At 56.9% G+C, this 22,022-nt stretch overlaps 1 protein-coding gene across 1 annotated transcript in view; it reads left to right on the plus strand.

Annotated features, from left to right (window-relative positions):
• CDH22 (cadherin 22) overlaps nucleotides 1-21,512 on the plus strand; it is a 65,784-nt gene extending 44,272 nt beyond the window's left edge. The window contains exons 7-11 of the mRNA XM_047851165.1: nucleotides 714-850; nucleotides 11,526-11,647; nucleotides 11,765-11,882; nucleotides 17,865-18,116; nucleotides 20,909-21,512. Coding sequence (XP_047707121.1) covers nucleotides 714-850; nucleotides 11,526-11,647; nucleotides 11,765-11,882; nucleotides 17,865-18,116; nucleotides 20,909-21,480 — 1,201 coding nt within the window. The 3' untranslated portion in view covers nucleotides 21,481-21,512. The remainder of the gene's footprint in view (nucleotides 1-713; nucleotides 851-11,525; nucleotides 11,648-11,764; nucleotides 11,883-17,864; nucleotides 18,117-20,908) is intronic.
• Nucleotides 21,513-22,022: the final 510 nt, after the last annotated feature.

Below are 22,022 nucleotides of genomic sequence, written 5' to 3' on the forward strand. Positions count from 1 at the left end.
CCACCCCCCCACCCCCACCCCCACCCCCACCCCCACCCCCACCGCCGCCCAGACCCCTCGCCACTGCACTCGCTCAGCCCGGGTCCCTGGGGCTGGGGCCTCCACGCCGACCCCCTCTTTCCTGCTCCGAATTCCCCTCCCCCCCGGGACACGTCCAAGCCCTGAATTCTGCGCCCGGGGCGGGGGGGGGGGGGGCGCCGGGGCCACGCTCTGCCTGCTTCCCCGTTCTGCGCGTTTGGCACCGTTTGCCATTCTCTGAACAATCCCTGCCCGCCATTCTCGGAAGGATTCTTTGCACCTCTGTTCCCTCCCCGCCCGGACTGCCTGCCCCGCCCCCTTGACAAGCCCAATTCTAGGGTCACCTCTTATGGAAAGATGATAGAATGTGCAGTGGGTGCTATAGCGCTGTGCCAGGGGCTCTGCCCGCTTCCAGCCCTCACAGCTGTGGGGTGCAAATTATTAGCCCCATTACCCAGCTGCGGAAACTGAGGCTCAGAAAGGTTGAGGGTGCCCGCGGTCACACAGCAGGTACCGGTGCAGCAGAGATCCAAACCCAGATCCCTTTCCACCCCTCCTCTGTTGGAAAGAGTGTCTCTGCTCCCGGGGTCTCCCTGGCAGGTGGTCCCTCTTTTAGGGTGGGTTGGAGGGGACATGGGCATGGGCTCCACCTGATGCCAGGACACCTCCAATCAGCCCCTCCCTGCCTCCCTCAGGTACGCCATTGACCGTGACTCGGATTTGGATCAGATCTTTGATATCGATGCGGACACGGGCGCCATCGTGACGGGCAAGGGGCTGGACCGCGAGACCGCGGGCTGGCACAACATCACGGTGCTGGCCATGGAGGCTGGTGAGCCGGGGGGCGGGGCGGATATGGGGGGGGAGGGACGAGGGCAGAGTGAGGGGCGGGGCTGAGGCGGGGCAAAGAGAAAGAAACCCAGCGCTGATGGCTGAGTTGCAGGAGGCAAAAGCTGATGGGCAGGAGCAAAGACCTGGGAAGGATCCCAAGCTGAAAGGCGAAGAGCCGGTCTTGAAGCCGGCTTCCTTCTTTGAGCATTTATTGAGCACCCATTACATACGAAGCCCTGTTTTAGAAGCTGGGGATACAGCCCTGAACAAGACAGAAAAGCTCCTGTCTTTGTGCCCTAGACTGTCAGCAAACTGATGGAAAGGGTGTACATCTGTCAGATGTGTGAAGGGCTAGTAAGAAACCGGGAAGGAAGGCCAGGGAAAGGGACTGGGAAGAAGAGGGTGTTGTTGCTCTTAGAAGAAGGCCTCTCTGAGAAGGAGACATCTCAACAGAGACCTCACTGAAGTGAAGGAGTCGGGCCCATGTCTAAGGGAAGAGTGTTCTAAGGGCAGAGAACAGCCAGTGCAAAGGCCCTGAGGTAGTAGTTTGCCCAGCACGTTGGAGGAACAGCGAGGAAACCAGCATGGTTGGTGAGGGGCAGAGTGATCAGCCATTGTAAGGTCTTTGGACTCGACTCTAAATGAGGTGGGAATCACAGGATGGTGTCGCCATTTGAGCCAAGGAGGGGTCATTGCCTGACGGGATACCTCTGGTGGCTGCTCGAGAATAGACTGGGGGCTGAGGGGGAAAGCAGGAGCTCAACTGGAAGTTAAATGTGACAGTGGCCTGGGCCAGGGTGATCAGCCACAGAGGGTGCAAGATGTGATCAGCCTTGGGAGACAGGCTGAAAATGGCACCACAGAATGACCGACGTGGAGGTAAGAGATGGAGAGGGGTCCAGGACTACTCTGAGGTGCTTGGCCTGGGTTTCTGGAAGAGGGCGTGTGTGCGTGGGCAACCGGGGAGGAGTGTGGGCTGGGAGGGAAAAGGGGGGGTGTCTATGCATGGGGTCCAGATAAGTAAGGCCATGGAAGTGAGGAGCTAAGAGCACAGGGATTGACAGAGCCCCAGGAGAGGGGAGAGTGCACTTGCCGGGCCCTGGTCCCCAAGCCCCAAGCCTCCCCCCTCCCAGCCCCCCATCAGCTCTCAGGCTACAGGAGCCAGCAGAGCTGTCTGTAAGCAGCCCTGACACAGCAGAGAGACTCTGAGCCTCTGAGCCTCGGGTGGGTGGGTGGGCGACATTCAGACTTGCCTCTGCACACTTCGGCCCCAAGCCCCTCCTGCCCGTGTGAGCCCCCCTGCCGGCCTTCCTCCTCCTCCGCCTGCTGGCCCCCTCCCACTTTGCGGGCCCCACTGGCCCGTGGGCCAAGGAAGTCCCTCGGCTGAAGTTCCCTTGGTCTCTTTCAACTGCAGTTTAAAAGAAAATACAAAGCTGGCTCAAACCTCCGTGCCTGCTGCTCCGGAGCCTTTGAATCCACTCCTCCACGGCATGAAAGGGAGATAAGAAAGGTGGCTGGAGAGGAAGTGGCGGCTGGACTAGGGGGGAGGAGAGCTCCCCCCCCTTACCTCCCTGAACCTGCTCCCTGGGCAGCTGGGGGGACTGGCCTGGCTGCTGGGCCGAGATGCCTCCTCTCCCTGCCCACAAACGCGTGTCCCCCGCTAGCCTGTCACACTGCCTGATACCCCACTCTTGGGTGAAGCCAGTGGGTCTCTTTTCAGAAAGCAGCTAGAGTGGCAGACAAAGTCGGTAAGGCTGCCATCGCACAGGAGAAGGTGGAGGGGACCCTCCCACAAACATTTTACAACGTTCACCTAATACACGTTCTGGGCTGGATGCTTTCTAGGGGGGACTTTTATTGAATCAGCATCCGTAACCCATCAGTACCCATTTTACCGATGGGAAGATGGAGGCCCAGAGAGGAAACTGGCCCAAGGAGGTGCAGCAAGCCTGCCTGGTTCCCTCTACGCCATTGCCACGTAGGCTCCCTTTTCCTGGTACTCTCTGCAGCCAGCCCCACCCCTCTCGCACCCACCGTCCCTAGCAGCTGAGCATGGGGTAGATGAGGCTCGGAAGGGAGAAGACTGATTACTGGGCTAGACATCCTCCCCCTCTGAGCTGCAATCGACAACCCCTGCCCAACCTTCACCAGGTATTAATCAATGGGAAAATGAATGGCTCCCACTTCACAGAGCTGGTGGGAAGATTCGGTAGGATCACGCATGGGAAGAACTTAGCCTAGTACTTAATAAGTGCTCAATTAGTGATATGTATTGATCCTGACTCTGTGCACTTGACTTAAGCACCAACCCGGCGCAAGGCATTTTACAGTGTTGCCTTCACTGAATGCTCCCACCTGAGAGGTGTCGGCTCTGCCCTTATCCCCAACGTGTGGATGGGAGGTGAAGTCGTTCGTCCACATTCCCAGCCCCAGCCCGTCTGACCCCAAAGCCCGGCTCGCCCCTAGATGCCCCTCGAGTCGCGTTTCTCTGGTGCCAGGCACACATCCGAGAGTGTCACAAATAACCCACCCACTCCAGCTTCTCACCACGGGTGTGAGACAGGGGCAGAATGATTATCCCCACTTTACAGATGAGGAAATAAAGGCTCAGGGAGGAACAGCGATGGCACCATGGTCACAGAGCAAATCCGTGCGGCGCCAGGGCTCCACCCCAGCCCTCCTGCCTCCCAGCAGCCAGCCAAGTGCAATGCCACTGGGTCTGCCCGCCCATGCCCCCCTGCGGAAGCATCCATTTGACTTGCTCAGAAACCGAGGATGCTGGCAGGGTCACAGTGGCCCCACTTGCTCCGGGCGTAACAAACACGAGGCGACAAGAATCAGAGGGGAAATATTTATACACAGTGGCGGAGCTTGGTGAGCCCCCTTGGAGAACGTTGCACTCGGTCAGGAGCCACTGCCACTGTCATACTGGATTACCTCAAAGACTCCCGAGCCACTTAGTATGCCGGCTCCCCTCTCCCCGAACTTCTGAGTCATCCATTCTTCCACTGACATTATCTTTAACGTTTTGTAATCATGAAATATTAATGACCAATATTGAATTTAAAGTACAATTTGTGTCTGAATCCTTCGGTGGAAAGGGCAGTTGTAAAGGGACAGTCTTCAAAGAGACGGGGGTGTGGGCTTGGAAAGCCAGTGCCAGGGATGGGGGTGCCAGGGGCTGCATCCGGCCCCCTCCCCCAGCATCGTCTGGCCCTACGCTGGTCTGGAGGGGGTGGTCACTAGCTGCCGGGAACAGCAAAGAGTTAACCAGATTAGCAAGAAGCTTCCCCATCTGGGTCACCCCGGGGCCGAGTACGTCTTACAGCACCCTGGTTTTTCCGTCATAGCTCGCGTTATGATTTACATATGCATTTACGTGTGTAGCTAATCTCTTTTCCCCAGGAAGCAGTACCCTCCACGAGGGCAGGGTCTCATCTGCATCTGCCCCGTTCATGCAGGGCTGGCACTTAGTAGGCGTGTGTAGATATTTACCAAATGGACGGATGAATGGGCTGACCCGCCCAGTTAGGAAAGCAGGGGGCGTGGCAGGCAAGAACTCTGTGCCAGTTGCGGGGTGAGTTGGGACAGGTCAGTCCCCCCCCCCCCCCCCCCCGCTCATTGCCTTAGTTTTCTCATCTGTAAAGTGGCACTGTTGTTAGATGGCTGCAAACATAATAACTTTACGATGTCTTTACGATAATAGCTGCTTCTACTTATTTGACGCTTAACGGTATGCCAGACATCATGTCGAAGGCTTTATATAAAGCATCTCATGTCGTGTACATTTTAGTCTGTGCATGTAAAGTGCCTAGCATGGTTCCCAACACACAGTACGTGCTATTTATAGCCAGAGAAAGAATCGGAGGGCAGAAGGAATGTCAGAGATGATGGACTGCAGTCGCCACCCGCCCCCGCTTCATAGCTGGGGAGACTGAACCCAAGGAAGGGAAGCAACTTACTCAAGCCCAGCAGTAAGGCCTTATGACTCCCAGTCCAGTGCTCCTTAGGAGGACAACAGAGGGGGATCTGAGGAGGCTGGAGGAAGGAGCAGGGATGGGGGTGAGGGCTTGCAGAGGAGTGAGAAGGTACCACAAGGACACGCCCCTCCCCCACGTCTACCCTGGGCCAGTGTTTTCTGAGGGCCTCTGGCCACCACCCATCCTGGGCTGGGTGCTAGGACCTGGTGGTAAACAAGGCTTGGCCACTGCCTTTCAAGCTCACGGAGGGGCGGTGGGGCAGGAGCTAGACATCCCAACAGTCAGCTAGAACACACAGTGGAAGTAAGGGGACAGTGGGCACTCAGGAGGAACACGAAGGGACTTGCCCACCCGGAGGGGAAGAAGCAAAAAGCCTTTCCTAGAAGAGGGCACATGTGAGTTGGGTCTAAAAGGCTGAGGAAAGAGGGTTTGGAGGCTCCAGGCAGAAAGACCTAGAAGCTGGGCAGTCTACTGGCCATTCTGAGAACAGGGAGTGTGGCCAGGGGCCAGGGCTGGGGGGCGGCTGCAGCAGGCCGCTGAGGCGAGCATGCAGAAACTCACTGGTCCTCTACAGGAAGGGCCTTGGATGTCCTGTGCGGAGCCAGACATCTCCTGCAGACAATGGGGAACCAATGCAGGTCTTTGAGCAGAAGACTGATATGGTCAGATGAGCGGTCCCAACGTTCGCTTGGGCTCATGGCTAAACAGGAGGGGGCTGGCCCGGAGCAGGAAAACAGAGGGGAGGCCGTTGTGAAGACTCAGGCTTAGACACGAGCTGGGGGTGTGAGGGCAGGGCTAGGACGGGCAGGAAGAGGCGCCAGGGGAGCAGAGTCTGGGCAAGAGGCTTGGCATAACCCTGCATGGAAGGGGCTGCTTTGAAAGGCACTGAACTCCCCATCACCAGAGGTATGTAAACCAGGCCTGGGTTCCTCGCGCCATGGGTGCCTCCCAGACTCCTGTGCCATCTGAATACCTAACAGATGACGCCTGGAATAAAGGGTTCGTGATGTCCGTGGAGTCTCCAGGACCAGTTCAGCCCTAGGAAGGAAAACTCTCTCCCACCCAGCCCATTCCAGGGTTCCTGTTTCACCACGAAGCCCCCCCTCACCCTTTGAAGGACTACACATCCCTCCCCCCAACAAAGTCAAAGCCTCCAGAGGAGGAAGCCAAAGAGATCTCAGAGTCCCGAGAGAGACGAGAGAGACGGGGAAGGGTGCCTAAACCTGGTGCTCCCACTACAGGGGAGTTGGGACAGGGCAGGGGTGTAAGGACTCCGCTTCGACAGCCCTGACTCCCCTCCCCTGGAGCGCCCCCACTTGCTCACCCAGCCCCCTCACCGGTCTGCACGCTTGTCTTGGCCAGCGGGTAATTGGGATGATAAATCTTCCTGCCCAGCTGGCCAGCTCTAATCAGAGCCTGGTGTTTGGATGCAATTTAATTCTCTCGGGAGAGGGAGGGGCTGGGGGGGGACTGGAGAAGAGGGTCCGGCTCTGCTGCCCACCCCCCACCGCAAGTGAGTGGGAAGGAGGTGCCTTTGAGCTGCCCCCCAACCTCTCTCCCTCCCCTCCCCCCTGCCCCTCCCCCCCCCCCCCCCGCCAGTCCCTCCCTCCTCGCCCTGACTTCTCACTCTCTCTGTGGCAGCCAAGAACTTCAGAGTGCAGCTCCTATTTGTTTTACTGATGAGAAAACCTTAGTCCAAAGAGAGAGGCAGGAACAGGGTCACACGGGCTGACTGGTTCCCAGACGGAGAGACCTTGGAGGGGGTGCAGCCCCCACAGGGTCAGTCCATCCGGAGAGGGCTTGGTCTCTCCCTGTGGCCTCCCCAGCATCCCAGCATAGTCAGGGATGCCATAGACAGTGAAATCCGTTCCTTCGACATCTTTACTAAGCACCTACTATGTGCCATGCACATCACGGTAAACAAAACAGAAATTCTGCTTACTTTCCGGTGGGGGAGATCGGTGATGAGCAAGTTCAAGTAAGGCAAAACAGAGGGGGTGTTGGGTAAGTGTTATGGAGAGAAAGCAGGGAAGGGAGTGTCTGGTGGGGTGGCAAGGGGCGTCTTTAAATACGGTCATCGGGAGAGGTCTCTCTGAAAAGGCATCTGGGCAAAGAACTGAAGGATCGAAGTTGGGGCAGAGCCAAAGAGGGGTGGGTGAGGGACAAAGCCAGGGAGATGATAGCGGCAAGATTGTGTGCGGCCTGCGAGCATGTAGGACTTGGGTGTATATTCTGATGGCCCAGGACTGAGGCAGTCAGGGAGAGCTTCCAGGAGGAGGCAGAGACATTCGTTCAGGACTTTGAGGCGAGTAGGACTCTGACAGCTAAAGACGGCAAGAAAGGCAGTACCGCCTGGTGATTGGAGGCTCCCCCTTTGGAGCCAGACCCAGGTTCGATCCCAGATTGATCGCTCGTTCCCTAGGAGACCTCTCTGAATGGGTTCCTCATCAGTAAAACGCCAATAATACTAGTCTCTACCTCCCACAACGGTTGACAGGATGAAATGGGGCAGCACAGACCCTGGCCCACAGCGCATGCTCCGTAGGTGTTTGCTGATGTCTTTCCGGGCAGGCTCACGTTCCTAGGGGTGCCCCTAACAGTTACCAGGCTAGCTCCCAGCTCCTCTTCCCTTCCCAGTGGCCCCCAGCCCTCCAAGCCCAGTTTGGTTCAGATACCAGGTAAGTACCTGCCAGGGGCTGGGGTCTTCCTTGGAGGGGATCCAGGACCTCATTATCTGCAGCCCGCCCTTCCCCTCGGGGAGATGCCGTTCCTCTTCCCTCCCATCCCCCTCACCTGATTACTTCCTCGTTGGATCTCAGCCCAAAGGTCACTTACTTCAGGGAAAACGTCCCTGCACCCACCCCGCTCCCGAACCTTTCTCTCTTAGCTCTTATCGGAGTCTGGAGTGATGTCTATCCCCGCCACCAGACTGACAGACCGCGTTGGTCTCGTTCCCCGTTAAGTCCTTGGCGCAAAGGAGGCACTCAATTCATAATTGTCAGCAAAACCCAGAAGTCTCAGCTCCAAACCGCTCAGTCCAATCCCCTGTCCATTATACGTCAGGGGCTCTGAGGCCCAGAGAAGGAAGGAGACCTGCCCACGTGGTTCAGCAGTTCTCCTGCCCCGAGTCCAGTCTCTTCCTGAGGCACCCACTGACCTGTCCAGCCTCCTCGGCCGCGCAGGCCCCCGGGGCTTCACCTGCCACCTTCTCGGATTCATAGTGAGCTAGCTCGGGGAGGAAGCACCAGGCCGAAGCACGTTTAATTTTCATTTAGGAATCTGTTAAGGCTGCAGGCCTGCTCAGCTCCGGGCTGTCAATCAGCCTTCCTCAAGGCTGCATCAATTAGTTTAAAAATATTGAATGCAATTTTGCCTGACACAACATATTGCAGCTACTGCAAAATATAATTTATTTTAGAAGAAGAAATAATTAAACTAATTTGCATGTCAGTCAGCTGAACATAGATGCCAAGAGGGGGGTTGAGGCCCATGGGGCACCCAGGGCACCTGCTGCTGGGTGTTGGGGAAGGTCGGCTTGGGCCTGGGTCCGAGCAGTAGCTGTCGCCAGAGGGCCACACATCCAGGCTGCAGGAGAGTCTGCCTGCCTTGTGTCTAGACCAAGCACTGGCCTGAGAGGCAGGAGACCCAGGTCCCAACCCAGCTCTGCACGGACTCGCCTGGGGCTCTGGGCAAAGTCCTGGCCCTCAGTTTTCTCCTCTACAAAATGGGTCTAGCCAGACCTCTTTTACAGGTTGTTTTCAGGTCAAATGAGGTCACAGATACGAAAGTTTGTTATAAACTGGAACGTCCCGCACAGCGGTGAAGGTCAATTAACTGATGGATTCTTTGTTTTTTTTCCCCAGAAACATTTAAATGGGTAACATTACAAATTCATTATTAGCAATTATCACAAACGATGTTGATCAGGAGGGGTTTGGAGGAAGCCCACCAGAAGTAAGACGTCAGATGGGACTCCCCCCACCCACCAGTCACCCGGGGCCGTGGCTGGCAGCCCTTGGCACACATTAGACTCCTGGAGCTGTTAAAAAACCTTAAGCCTTGGGCATAAGTGCTTTCTCAAGGCTTTCCCAGGCGATTCTAAATGTGCAGCCAGGCTGGAGGCCGCCGTGATGTCATGGGCACTGGAAACTGACGGAGGGCTGGCCCACAAGCTCTGGGGGTGCCAGGCCAGCCCCAAACTCAGGGGGCCCCGGGATAAGCTATGCAGGTGGCAAATTTGGCAACCTAGAGGCACCCCCTTCCCCGCTCACTCAGCTGCCCCGCCTCTGAGATCCCGGACCCTCAGCTATGCCAAAGGGTTCAGGCCTTTCCCAAGTGGTGACCTGTGACATTTTAAGGTAGGACAACAACAAAAAGGTAATTATGTGAGGTGAGGGATGGGTTAACTAACCTGGTTATGGGACACGTTTCACGAGATACACGTGTCTCAAATCGTCACATCTTAAACTTACACAAGGCTATATGTCAATTCTGTCTCAATAAAGCTAGAGATGGGGGAATAAAGGGGCGGGGGAGCCAGAAGAGGCCCAGCAGATCCCAAAGGAATGGTGCAATAATGCGGGTCTCGCCAGCAGTGGACCCAGCCCCCCCCACCCCCCACCCCCACTCTCCACAGCGGGTCTGCCGCGGACAAGCTCGCCCCGCTCTGGGGTCCCCCTTCTGCATGGCGCATAGGCTCCATCACCCCTTCCCTCTGCCTCAGCGGGGAGAGAGGTGCCTGGTCCTGGCAGCGGGCCTCACCCTCCCCACCTCCTCTCCTCCCAAATGCACCCACCTTCTGTCTGTTTAAGTTCTCCGGCAGCACGCTCTTAAAAATAACGGCTTGCCGGGCATTCCCAGTCACGACTCCAGTCTCCCGCCCCCAGAAAAGCCCCCTCTAATCACTGAAGCAGCAGGTCTGGGTGAGCTGAGAAGATAAGGTGCCCCTGGCTACGGGGAGCTCCAGAGAGGGGTCAGGGTCTGAGTTAATTAAGGCCTCGCCCCCCTCCTTTCCCTGACCCCCGGGAGGTGGCTGCAACTGCCTCCCAATCCCATTTCTCTTTGTGTGCGGTGGCCCTTGAGTTCAGTGAAAAGAGGCAGCTGATCAACCTCACTCCCCACCAGAACTCGTGGGGTTCCTGGCTGCCTGGCAGCTTCCAGGCTCCCCCCAAAATAGCTCCCGGCCAGAGACCCAGCCATCAGGTCACTGCTTGAAAGGGGTGGCTTCCTCTCCTAGTCCTCGAGGTCGCTGGCTGGTAAAGCTTGTCGGTAACGAACTCATGACTAAGATAGCTGAGAGCAGGGCACCAACGAGCACCCAAGAGGTTTGAGGGGCAAGGAGCAGAAAAGGCCAGCACGCAGGGTGCTGCTCAGAGGGGACAGGCTGGGACGAGGTCTCCTTGAATCACTTGATGTCGTTGCTGAAAGGACCCTTGAAGGATGTCTGTTTATTTAACAAATAAATCCTCATATAGCACTTGCTATGTGTTACATACGCACTTTTAAGTGCTTTGCAGATAATTAACTCAATCTGTCCTCTTAACCAACCCATTACTAGGAGCCCCTTTTTGCTGGTGAGAAAGTGGAGGCACAGAGAGGTCGAGCGACCTGCCACAAATCACACAGCTACTAAGTGGCGGAGCTGAGATCGGAACACCTTGGCTCGGAGACCTTGCTCTGAATCACTATGCTCTCCGTTCATTGTCCACACATGGAAAGTGATGTCGGGGAGGGAAAGGTCTTACCCAAGATCAGACACTGGGTCAAAGACAGAGCCACGCCAAGAATTCAAGCCTCTTTCCGTGAAAGTCCTCCCAGACTTCATTCATTCGTCCAACAGAAGTATTAGAACCTACTCTGGGCCGTATCCCACAATGCCGGGAGCCCAGGGATTAATACAACAGGGACCTTGACCTCAAAGACATCACAGGTAGAAGCGTGGGGAGGTCATGGTTTTGCTGAAGGCCCCGGCCAAGACTCACACCCAGTGGCCTTGTCTTGCCCTTTCAGGATCAGCTCTCGAAAGGGCAGAGATTTGGGGGTCCAGGTGCCAGTGGCCCATTTCTTTCATGTTTCTCGTGCTTTAGTTTCTCTGCTGCCAAGTGGGGATCTACATGGAACCAAAGCCCAGGATTTCCGCCAGGGTACCTGAAATAATGGATGTGGATACTCCAGGCGCATTCTGTGCGCTCGATGGTGATGGGATGCTGAGCGTAGGATGTTGGCTGATGGCAACGGCCGTGACAGTTTTGCTGGGGGTGGCAGTAGGGGTGGTGATATGACGGTGATATGGGTCTTTACGGTGGGACTAATGGCAGTAACGATGGCGCTGGTAATGGGTGACAGCGATGGTGTTGACGACGGTGATGGGGCGGCACTGGGGGTTATGGTGGCGGAGGTTGCCATGATACATGATATGATACCAGGGGTGCCAATGCCAAAGGCAATGGTGGTGATGGTGACGGTGACAGTGATGATTACACCGATGACCTAGTGGGTGGTGATGGATGGTGATGGCAACAGTGCTGGTGACCCACTCATGCCAGACGTCCTCAGTCCTGATCCTCCTACCTGCTTGATCAATCCACAGATCTCTCAGCATGATCCCACTGCCTAGTCTGGTCCTAGCAGCAGATGGGGGCTTGTCTAGATCTCGCACTGGATGCCTCTCACCCTGCTCCTGTGATCTCGCTGCAGACAATCATGCCCAGCTCTCCCGGGCATCCCTAAGGATCCGAATCCTGGATGTGAACGACAATCCCCCGGAGCTGGCCACCCCCTACGAGGCAGCGGTGTGCGAGGATGCCAAGCCAGGACAGGTACACTGAGGGGCTGGGGCCGGGGGCCTGTTGCCAGGACTGGCCGGGACACCCTCTATCCAGGTCCAGAGTGGGCTCAGCCTCACCTCAGCTCCCTGCCCTGTCCTCACCCTTCAGCTTATCCAGACCATCAGCGTGGTGGACAGAGACGAGCCTCAGGGCGGGCATCGCTTCTATTTCCGCCTGGTGCCTGAAGCACCCAGCAACCCTCACTTCTCCCTGCTTGACATCCAAGGTGAGTCACCTCTGAACCACCAAATCCTAGGAGGCGTGGAGGGAGGGGCCTAGCCTCCCCTTCCCATATTATAGGGGGAGAGGCTGGGGCACACAGAGGATCAGCGTCGGGTCCAACATCATCCAGAAAATCTGGGCCAGGCTGGAGCTGTTAGCCAGCCCACTGGCCAAACCCTGGAGCACAAGCTGGGGGTGAGTTGGCAGAGTGGAGAGGGGGCACCCCAAGAGAAGAGAATGGAAAGATACAGAAAAGGAACAGATGAGGAGTGGGTTGGCCAGAGTCCTGGATGGAAAGAGCCCCGGGTCTGAGTGAAGATTGAAATAGCCCACGTGCACACACTCCCACCCTTCAGTTTAAAAAGCTCTGTGTCCCACTCATGTTTCTCTTTGCCTCCTCACGGCCGTCCTGGGAAGTGGGAGGTGGTTTTCTTACCCCTCCTCCTATTTTGCCCCCTGTGATAAAACGGAGACTCTAAGAGGAAAGAGGCCGGGGGGCCGGGGTGGCTCAGTCGGTTAAGCATCCGACTTGGGCTCCGGTCGTGACCTAGTCGTTCGTGAGTTCTAGCCCCACGATGGGCTCTGCTGTCACCATGGAGCCCGCTTCAGATCTGCTCCCTCTCTCTCGGCCCCTCCCCCACTTACGCGTCCGCGCGTGCGCGCTCTCTCTCTCTCTCTCTCTCTCTCTCTCTCTCTCTGTCTGTCTCTAATAAACATTTAAGAGAAGGGGACCCACCCAGGGCCATGCAGGGAGTCAGTCAGTGGTGGGCTGGGATTCCAAGCCACCCCTGTCTCAGATCCAGCACGCTTCCTGCTTTAGCTCACTCACCACCTTGCAAGTGATGGCCCAGCCTGAGCTGATCGCGCTGTGAGACATCCCTCAAGAAGCCTCGGTCTGAAACTTTGAGGAATGAGCTACGGGAGGGGGACTGTCAGTGCGCTGGGAGTGAGGTCCCTGGCCCAGGCTCAGCCAGGGCCTCTCGGTGCAACCCCAGCAAGGTCTGCACCTCCCTAAGCCTCCGTTGTGTCATCTGCAAAATGGGGCTGAAAATGCCTGTCCTCGCCCTTTAGCTCGGCCGAAGGTGGCTAGGTGGCCCCAACGAGATGAGGGCTACCAAGGTATATTGTTAGTACCCAGAACGTGTCATTTCCTGCTTTCAGCAATTATTTATTGAGCGCTTATTGAAACACGGTGCCTATATATCAGGCACTATTCTAGGGCCTGAGAATACAGTGGCAAACAAGACGAAACCCCTGCCCTCATGGAGTTGACCTTCTGGTGAGGGGAGGTAGAAAGTAAACAAATAAATAATATGTCAGGCATGCTAAGTGGCTGGAACATGGGTCATGCAATCTCCCCAAGAGTCTGGACCTGGGCCCCGAGTGCCTAGAGCAGTGCCTGGCACATAGTGGGTGTGCAATCAAACGTGTTAAACAAAACGGGGGGAAGTAAAGCCGAGTAAGAGTAGGAGCTATCTTACTTTTTTTTTTAACGATTATTTATTTTTGAGACAGAGAGAGACAGAGCATGAACGGGGGAGGGTCAGAGAGAGGGAGACACAGAATCGGAAACAGGCTCCAGGCTCTGAGCTGTCAGCACAGAGCCCGAGGCGGGGCTCAAACTCACGGACCGTGAGATCATGACCTGAGCCGAAGTCGGCCGCTTAACCGACTGAGCCACCCAGGCGCCCCGAGTAGGAGCTATCTTAAATAAAGGGGTCTGGGAAGCCCTCTCCGAGGGAAGCAAGAGTGGTGGAGATCTAAAGGAAATTAGGGAGTAAGTCATGCTGATAACTGGACAAAGAATGATCCAGGTAGACAGAACAGTAAGTGCAAAGGCCCTGAGGAGGCAGCAGGCCTGGGATGTTCAAGGAACAGGAGGCCTGCGTGGTTGGAATGAGGGGGTGCCAGGACTAGGAGACCAGGCCATGTTGATTCTTTCTGACCCTGGAACATCTCTGGGATCACCCCCGAGACCTTTACAATGCTTCCCTCCAAAAGAAGGGACCTCAGTGGTCTCGGAAGCCAGACCTTCTGTATTTCCGAGAGTCATATTAAAAATATCTCACAACCAATCAAAAGGGACACTGACCATAAATAACCTGGCACGGGACCCTAGAACCCCTGCTGGGCCCGGCTTCACCCCCTCAATGGCTTGATTGTGCCAAAGTTGGGGGTGGGCATGGGGAAAAGGCTAAGGCAGCAGGGAGGGACGTGGGACACTCAGAGTCATAGCTATTTAAGCCTTTCTGGAAGTATTTCAATATTTTAACAACTGGTAGTGCCTTGCCTGCTCATTATTCCAGTGGTATCCTGAGTTGGCCCCGGGAGACACAAATAGGCCTGGCTTAACCTCATCAAGTTCACAAGTCTTTCCAACCCAAGGGGCCTAAAGTTCTGTCCCAACTGCCTCTCTTTGATGGGGAGCCGCCAGGAGCTCCCATCCGGCGCGACCACCTGGTGTGAGCTCCAGGAGAAGGGTGGCGGGCCATGTGTTGAGCTCAGCACAGCCGCTGAAGGGCTCCTCCGCCAGCCCCCTAGCCCCTTCCCACGGCCTGCCAAGCCCCCTCCTCCTCACCGTATAAATATCCTGGGTGACAAACAGCTACCCCAACCCATCTGTTTCTTTGTACACATTTGTAGCCAGTTTGGAAACGTGATTTATAAATATTGCTTTCCCAGCCAGGGATTAACACTGATGTATGTCAGGCCAGATGGATGGATACGGTGCTGGGCGCAGATCCTGCCTGGAAGGGTGGGGTAAGGGTCTGGGGTGGCCAGCGACTTCCCCAGGTGAAGCCAGCCACTGCCCAGGAGGGCAGCTCGGGAGGTTCAGGGATGATGCCCAGGGATTCCCCTTTGTCGAGGAGTGGCAGGGACCAGAGCTCTCAGACCATATGGCTTCGTGGCCAAAGACAGCAACCCCGAGAAACAAACATCTCTCCCCTCCTCTGTTCTTGCTTGGGAATTTGAGGCTGAGCCAGAGCCAGGCACTCAGTTTTCAAATCTGTCTACTTCTCTGTCCCTCTACAACCACTATCCTCTCACACCTAAAACACACAGTGTCTTCCTGACCGATCTTCCACATCCACTCGTGTTTTAGATTAGAAACTCCCTTGCCCCACACATAGGCTCAGCGAGGGCAGGGACCATGTCTGTCTTGTTCAATGCTGTATCCTCAAGGGCTAGACTAATCCTGGCATACAGAGGGTGCTCAATTAGTATTTGCTGTGGGATTAGTCTCTTCTTTGCTTAAAACCCACCAATCAGTGACCTCCTGCTGCTTTTAAGAAAATAACCCCAATTCCTTACAACGGCTTCTAAGACTTCCCATGAGGAGCCCTGCCCACCCTGACTCCCAGACTCACTTTGATTCACTCTAGCCACTCCTTCATCCCTCCAGTCACAAAGCACCGCTTTAGTTCCTTGAACATCTTGTGCTTCTCCCGACCTCAGGGCCTTTGCATGGGCTGTTCCCTCTCCTTGAACTCATCATTCAGGGCTCAGCAATAATATCACTTCTTCCAAGAAGATCTCTCTGACCTCTGAGACCAAGTCAGGTCCTCCGTTAGGTGCTCTTCCTGTACTTTTTCCTTCTTAGCACTCACCATGGTTTATAACTGTAGACTAAATTGTGAGTTTATTTAATTAACATCTGTTTCTCACAGTAGGATCTGAGCTCAGATCCAGGACTATGATTGGTTCAGCTCTCCATTGTTTTCTTCCAGCAACTAGTAGGGTACTAGGACATAGTACTTACTCAGTAAAGATTTATTGGATGGATGGATGGATGGATGGATGGAGGATGGATGGATGGATAGATGGATGGATGGATGGATGGATGATTTAATGGAAAATATAGCTATGCCACCAATTCACGGACTAAATTCAGACAAGTCACTTCTCTCTGAGCCTCAACTTCCACGTGTATAAAATGGGAATAATGTCACAACACTTGGTGGCTGTGATGATTAAACATCACTATATATTTCATGCATCTACACAATCCTTGAGGCATAAAAAGCATGCAGTCAGCACAAAGGAGTCCCACATCATTTCCTCTTCCTCGTCTTGCTCTCGAGCCTCCTTTCCTGCCTATCTGGGAAGGCAGATATTTTCACAGCCGGGGGGTGATTCTCCCTCTGACGGGGAGGCTGGAGTCGCGGCAGAGCTTGAGGAGCTGACCCGGGACCACCAGTGACCTTAAACGTTGCAGGTCACGCAAGTGTCATTCTTCAAGTCTGGCTCGGTGCCAGGGGAGAGTCAGGCACACCCGAACCTAACGCCACGTGACAAGTCCTGTAACAGAAGTGTGCGTGGCACCTGCATAGTCAGAGCAAGGAGGGACAAGCCATAAATCCTTCCTTTCCAGGGAGGCAGAGAAAGGAGGCCACGGAAAGGAGGTGACATTTAGCTGGAGCATGACAGATGAGGAATTTGCCCAGGCAAGAAGGTGGAGTGGGCCCACCCAGGGAGTGGGCACGTGGGCCGCGTAGGGAACAGGGGGTGGGGCACAAACGACTTAGCGGCCGGCAGCTACTGAGAATTTCTCTGTGCCGGGACCCATTCTAAGGGTTATTCGTGAATGTCACCATTTACCCTTCACACCTCTGTGTTACCATTTTCCTCGGTTACAGAGGAGGAACCCGAGGCCCAGGGTAGCTTAGTGAGCTCTGGAGCTGGCAAACGATCGACTTGGCATTATTTTTTAACATTTTAGTGGAAACTTGAAAATATGTATAAAAGTAGATAGAATCTCCTGAAATCTCCTGATACTCGTCCCATGAAATCTCCTCATCCCATGAGCTTCGACCCATGACTCATCTTGTGAGAGATGGATCTGTAGTTCAAGGTCACAGGCCACCTCTTTTCTCCTGTATCGTGCCCACGATACAGGACTAGGGGGCTGAATTGGGCTAACTGGGGCCACCAAGCCAGGGAAGGGACCCAGACTGCTGAAGTCTGAGGTCAGAGGGGTTAGCGGGAAGACTGTGGGGGCAGGGAGAAGGACGCAGGAGTGAAGCCTGGGCCCTGGGCAGGAAGGCAGGGCCCCCTTGTGTGGGGCTGGCTGCAAAGGGCGGGGGCAGCAGCCAGCGGGCTCTGAGTGCTTCTGTGTCACTGCACTGATGGCCATCAAGGTGATGGAGGCTCAGGGATGGCCTGGCCCGTACAGGAGAGGGACGGAGGAGGCAGGAAGGGCAGGAGAAGTGGGCGCCACCTACCGTGTGAGCCCGCGCTCGGAGGCTCGAGCGCCACCGCCGTCCTGCCTGGCATCCCCGGGAACAGGCTGGCGTGGTGCAATGACCACGGCTGGTGTTAGTTCGCTGTCCTCTGTGGTCACACGTGTAGAAAGGAGACCTTGGTGCACTAGGGTCCCCTCATCAGGCCCCAGGGGCCAGGTCCCAGCCCTCCAGGCTCAGCCACTTAGACTCCAGCCAGAAAGAGCCCTCAGCCAAAGCCCGTGCTGGAGAAGACTAGTCGTCTCTGTGACCCGGGACTTGTCAGGGCCCAGCAAGCCACAACCCAAGGACCGCGGGGCCCCAGGGTCAGGGTGTCTGGGTGTCCGGGGTGGAACAAAAACAGGCTGTTGAGATGAATGAGGGGGAAAAAAAATGACATAGCCAGGGACAGGACCTTGGCCCAGCTGGGGACAGAATCTTGGAAAAGCTGGGGACAGGACCTTGGCACAGCTGGGGACAAAACCTTGGAATAGCTGAAAACAGAATCTTCAGATAGCTGGGAATAGAATCTCGTGACAGCCAAGGACAGAAGCGGGGGCTATGTGGCTGGGAACAGGATCTTCGGGCGGAATTGGGGGAGCTGGAGGGGGGGGGAGAAGGATCCATGGGCCACCTGGGAGGCAGGAGCTTGGGGACACAGGGAGGCAAATCCCGCGGTGGCATCAGGAGGTGGCCGGGACGGGGTGTGGGGGGGCGGGGCTGACCCCGGACCCCGAGTCACACGCCCCTCCCTTCTTCCGGAGCAGACAACACAGCAGCGGTGCACACACAGCACATGGGCTTCAACCGGCAGGAGCAGGATGTGTTTTTCCTGCCCATCCTGGTGGTGGACAGCGGGCCGCCCACCCTGAGCAGCACGGGCACGCTCACCATCCGCATCTGTGGCTGCGACAGCTCCGGCACCATCCAGTCCTGCAACACCACAGCCTTCGTCATGGCCGCCTCCCTCAGCCCAGGCGCCCTCATTGCCCTCTTGGTCTGTGTCCTCATCCTGGTCGGTGAGTCCGCCCCCGCCCCCCCCCCCGCCCCCCTGGCCTTCACCCTGAGGCCCTGGGTTTCCTTCCTAGTCGCCCCCTCGGGGCCTCAGCTGCCCGTCCCACAAGGAAGGGTGGCCCGAATGACAGGCTCCCGTGACAAGTCTTCTAAGTACGCGGCAGTCTCCCCACCAGCTCCAGAAAGTGTCGACCCCCACCCGTGACCACTTGCATGCTGGCCGCCCTCTACACAGCCCAAATTCTCCCTAAAATGCTTAAAAAACCAAGCATCTTATAAAAATATGTCCATGGTCCTAGGACTTTAGAAAAAAAAGGGCTCTTGTGAACCTCACAACCACTTAGCCGGCTATCGTCCCCGTTTTTCAGATGAGGAAACTGAGGCCCCTAGAGGTTAAGTGGCTTACATAAGGGTACGTGGTCTTCTGACTTGAAATCAGGCCTGCTCCCCTCGTGTGCCTTGCTCCTTTAACGACACCACCTGCTACGAATCGCAGCTGGGACAAACTCTTGGGGCAGCTGGGGCAAAATCCGAAAGACATTTAGTGGAAGCAAACTCTCCTCCTGTAGCAATCCTATGGGCAGCCAGTGGAACCCACCTGGTGTCACCAGTGAAGAGGCCAAGTTCCAGGAGCTAAGGGGGATCCCAGTGGCCATAATGCCACCTCTTTCCTGTCGCAGCACAAAGGCCTCCCCTCAGCTCTGGCCGCTGGACTTCGCCGACCAGCCAGAGCCCCAGGAACTCGAGCGCGGTCCAGATCGCAGACACCAGCTTGGCCCAGTTCCCTGGGAGATGTCAGCTACCCACCCACTGCCACTGGCGTGGCCCTGCCCACCCCCTGAGAACCTGTCTGCGGCCACGCTGCTCCTCCCCAGCCCCCACCCCCCCTGCAGAGGCCCCGGGCTGGCTCCTCCTAGCTGGGAGGCCGCCCGCCCCCCCTTGTCTCCCCTCCCCAGCCCATGGCTCAGAAACCCTTTTTCCAGAGGGTGCACTTTACAGCGGTTTCATTTTCCGAGGCAGTGCAAACAAATTTCTGCCTAATTGCCCACAAACGAAGAAAGTGCACATCAGTGCTCTAAAGGTGACGGGCGGAATCGCTGATCAGGCCTGGCACATCTGTTGCCCACTGCCCGCGCTCCCCACCATCTGCTCTCTCGGGCATCCCCCTCCGCCGCTCCCAGCCTCCGCTCCGAAAGCCGTCCATCCATCTTTCCCACTTCTCTCCTGACACCTTCCCTCCCTCCGGAGCTGTTCCCAGGCCCTACCCCCTTCCCTGTCACGCGCCACCTTGTTAGGTCGTGTGCGGGAACCTGGCCCCATGGCCCTAGCAGCTGGCCCGGCCGGAGATGTTAGGCACAGCAAGAAGAATCCAGAGCCTGGCGTGGTACCCAGCGTGTGTGTCTCCATCCACCTCCTCACCTACCCATTTAATTCTCTCATTGGTTCATCGGCTCCTTATGTATCCATCCAGTGAGTCCCCCCCATGTGCTAACCTATTGTGGGCGCTGGAATTCATCCGTGAACAAAAGAAACAAAAAGCCTGAAGTAACTACAAAGTTAAAGTAGCCATCACGGAGACGGGGGAGACTGAAGAAGGGGAAAGATTATTTCAAGTTGGGACGTGTTAAGTTTGAAATGCTCCGGGTCGACCCAGAGGACTTGCTCAGTAGGAAATTGGGCATACAATCTAGATTTCGGGGGAGAAGTAAGTCCGAGCCCAGGGCCTGAGATGGGGGGCGGTTATCAGCCTCCACGTGGAACGCAAAGCCAGCAGATCGTACAAAAGCCCCCAGACAGGGGTGTGGATAACGGGTCAAGGACTGAATCCTGGGACATATGATGTTAAGGGGTCAGACAGGCGAGGAGAAACCTGCTTAGAAGACCCAGAATGAGTGCTCGGTGAGGTGATGGGGGTGGGGGAGAGAATGTGGAGTCCTGGAAGTCAAGGGCACAAAGCAAAGTCATTGTCTCAGCCTTACACGCACCACGTCTCCATCCGCCTCTTCAGTCATTCAGCCAACAGGCACACTTCAAGGGCTGACTGCCTGCCTGGAACCAGGCTAGGGGACACTCCCCAGGTCCCAGAGGGGAGTTTAGAGTGTGTATGTTGAGGCGGCTCTAACTGCCAGGAGATCTAGGACAGGACCCGACAAGTCACATTTCCAGCAAGTTCGAAGGAGATACTGATGCTGCTGGACCAGCAAGTGGGCGTTGAGAACCCCTGCGACAGAAGGAGGAAGGGCTCACCAGGGGAGCTTGGAGGTGAAGGCACTCAACCTGGCTGGCCTGGAGCTCTTGGGGAAGGGCTCCTGCTGGAGACCATCTTGACCTGAGACCCAAAGGGCTAAGCAGGTGCTCCCCCTTCTGGAGGGCCAGGATGAAAGAGAGGTCAGGTTCAACACATCTTTCATTCCCCCAGTCCCATCTGCCCCGTCAGCTGCCCCCTTTGTACACCCCACCCCCAGAGCCTAGAGACGTCTCAGGTTGTATCTCCTTAGAGTTGAGGATGGAGCCTTCAGAGGGTGGGTCCAGCCCCCAACACCCATGAAATCCCTTAACACCGCGGCACGGTGGTCTAGCCTCTATTTGCACGCCTCTCGAGATGGGTAGCTCACTACCTGTCCATCTAGCCAGCACAGTTCTGACCGTAAGAAACGTCTTTGTGCACAGAAATCTAGGAAATGTGCACCAGTGTCTAGGCTAGGCCAGCTCCACTGGGATGTGAGGGGTGGGGGGTCCCCCGGAATGCCCTGGGCGGGGCTCGGCCCTCACTCGCCCCCTTCTGTCTCCCTCGCAGTGCTGGTGCTGCTGATCCTCACCCTCAGGCGCCACCACAAGAGCCACCTGAGCTCGGACGAGGACGAGGACATGCGGGACAACGTCATCAAATACAACGACGAGGGCGGCGGCGAGCAGGACACCGAGGCCTACGACATGTCGGCGCTGCGGAGCCTCTACGACTTCGGCGGCGAGCTCAAGGGCGGCGACGGGGGCGGGGGCCCGGCGGGCGGGGGCCCGGGCGGCGGCGGGGGCGCGGGCAGCCCCCCGCAGGCCCGCCTGCCCTCGGAGCACCACTCGCTCCCGCAGGGGCCGCCCAGCCCCGAGCCAGACTTCTCGGTGTTCAGGGACTTCATCAGCCGCAAGGTGGCGCTGGCGGACGGGGACCTGTCGGTGCCGCCCTACGACGCCTTCCAGACCTACGCCTTCGAGGGCGCGGACTCGCCGGCCGCCTCGCTCAGCTCGCTGCACAGCGGCTCGTCGGGCTCCGAGCAGGACTTCGCCTATCTCAGCAGCTGGGGCCCGCGCTTCCGGCCCCTGGCCGCGCTCTACGCCGGCCACCGCGCGGACGACGAGGCCCAGGCCTCCTAGCGCCCCCGTCCTGCCGTCGGGGCGCGCCTCCAGGCCCACTGAGGGCCCGACGGGGCCCCGGGACCAAGCATTTCCCCTGCTCACCCCCGTCCCCAGCTCTCCCACCCTCCCAGGGCGGCCGGACGGGAGGGAGGACTCGTTGGGGGCGGACACCCCGACGCCCCCTCTGGCCCCCCAACCCCCCTCCCAGGGGGTGGGGTGGGGCAGCTTTTGCCCAGACATACGGGAATTACCACCAACGTCATTAAAATTGCAGCGAGACCGGCACTGCGTGGCTCTGGGGTGAGAAGGGGGGATAGGGCCGCATTGCTGGGTGGAGAAGGGGGGGGTTACTCACTCCTGGCAGGTGAGGGAGGAGGGAGGACGCTGCCGAGGTGTCCCCCCTCCCGGGTCTCCCCCATCGGAGTTAAGAGAGAAGGAAGGCTGTTCATTTACTAAGCGCCTACTGTGTGCTGGGACACTGCAGAGACCATCTGTTTTCATAGAAACCATGAGGTGGGGCCCTGCAGGTAACAGAGGGAGAAGGCCACCCAGAGAAGTGG

This window comes from Prionailurus viverrinus, chromosome A3 (assembly GCF_022837055.1).
Source record: "Prionailurus viverrinus isolate Anna chromosome A3, UM_Priviv_1.0, whole genome shotgun sequence".
Taxonomy (NCBI): domain Eukaryota; kingdom Metazoa; phylum Chordata; class Mammalia; order Carnivora; family Felidae; genus Prionailurus; species Prionailurus viverrinus.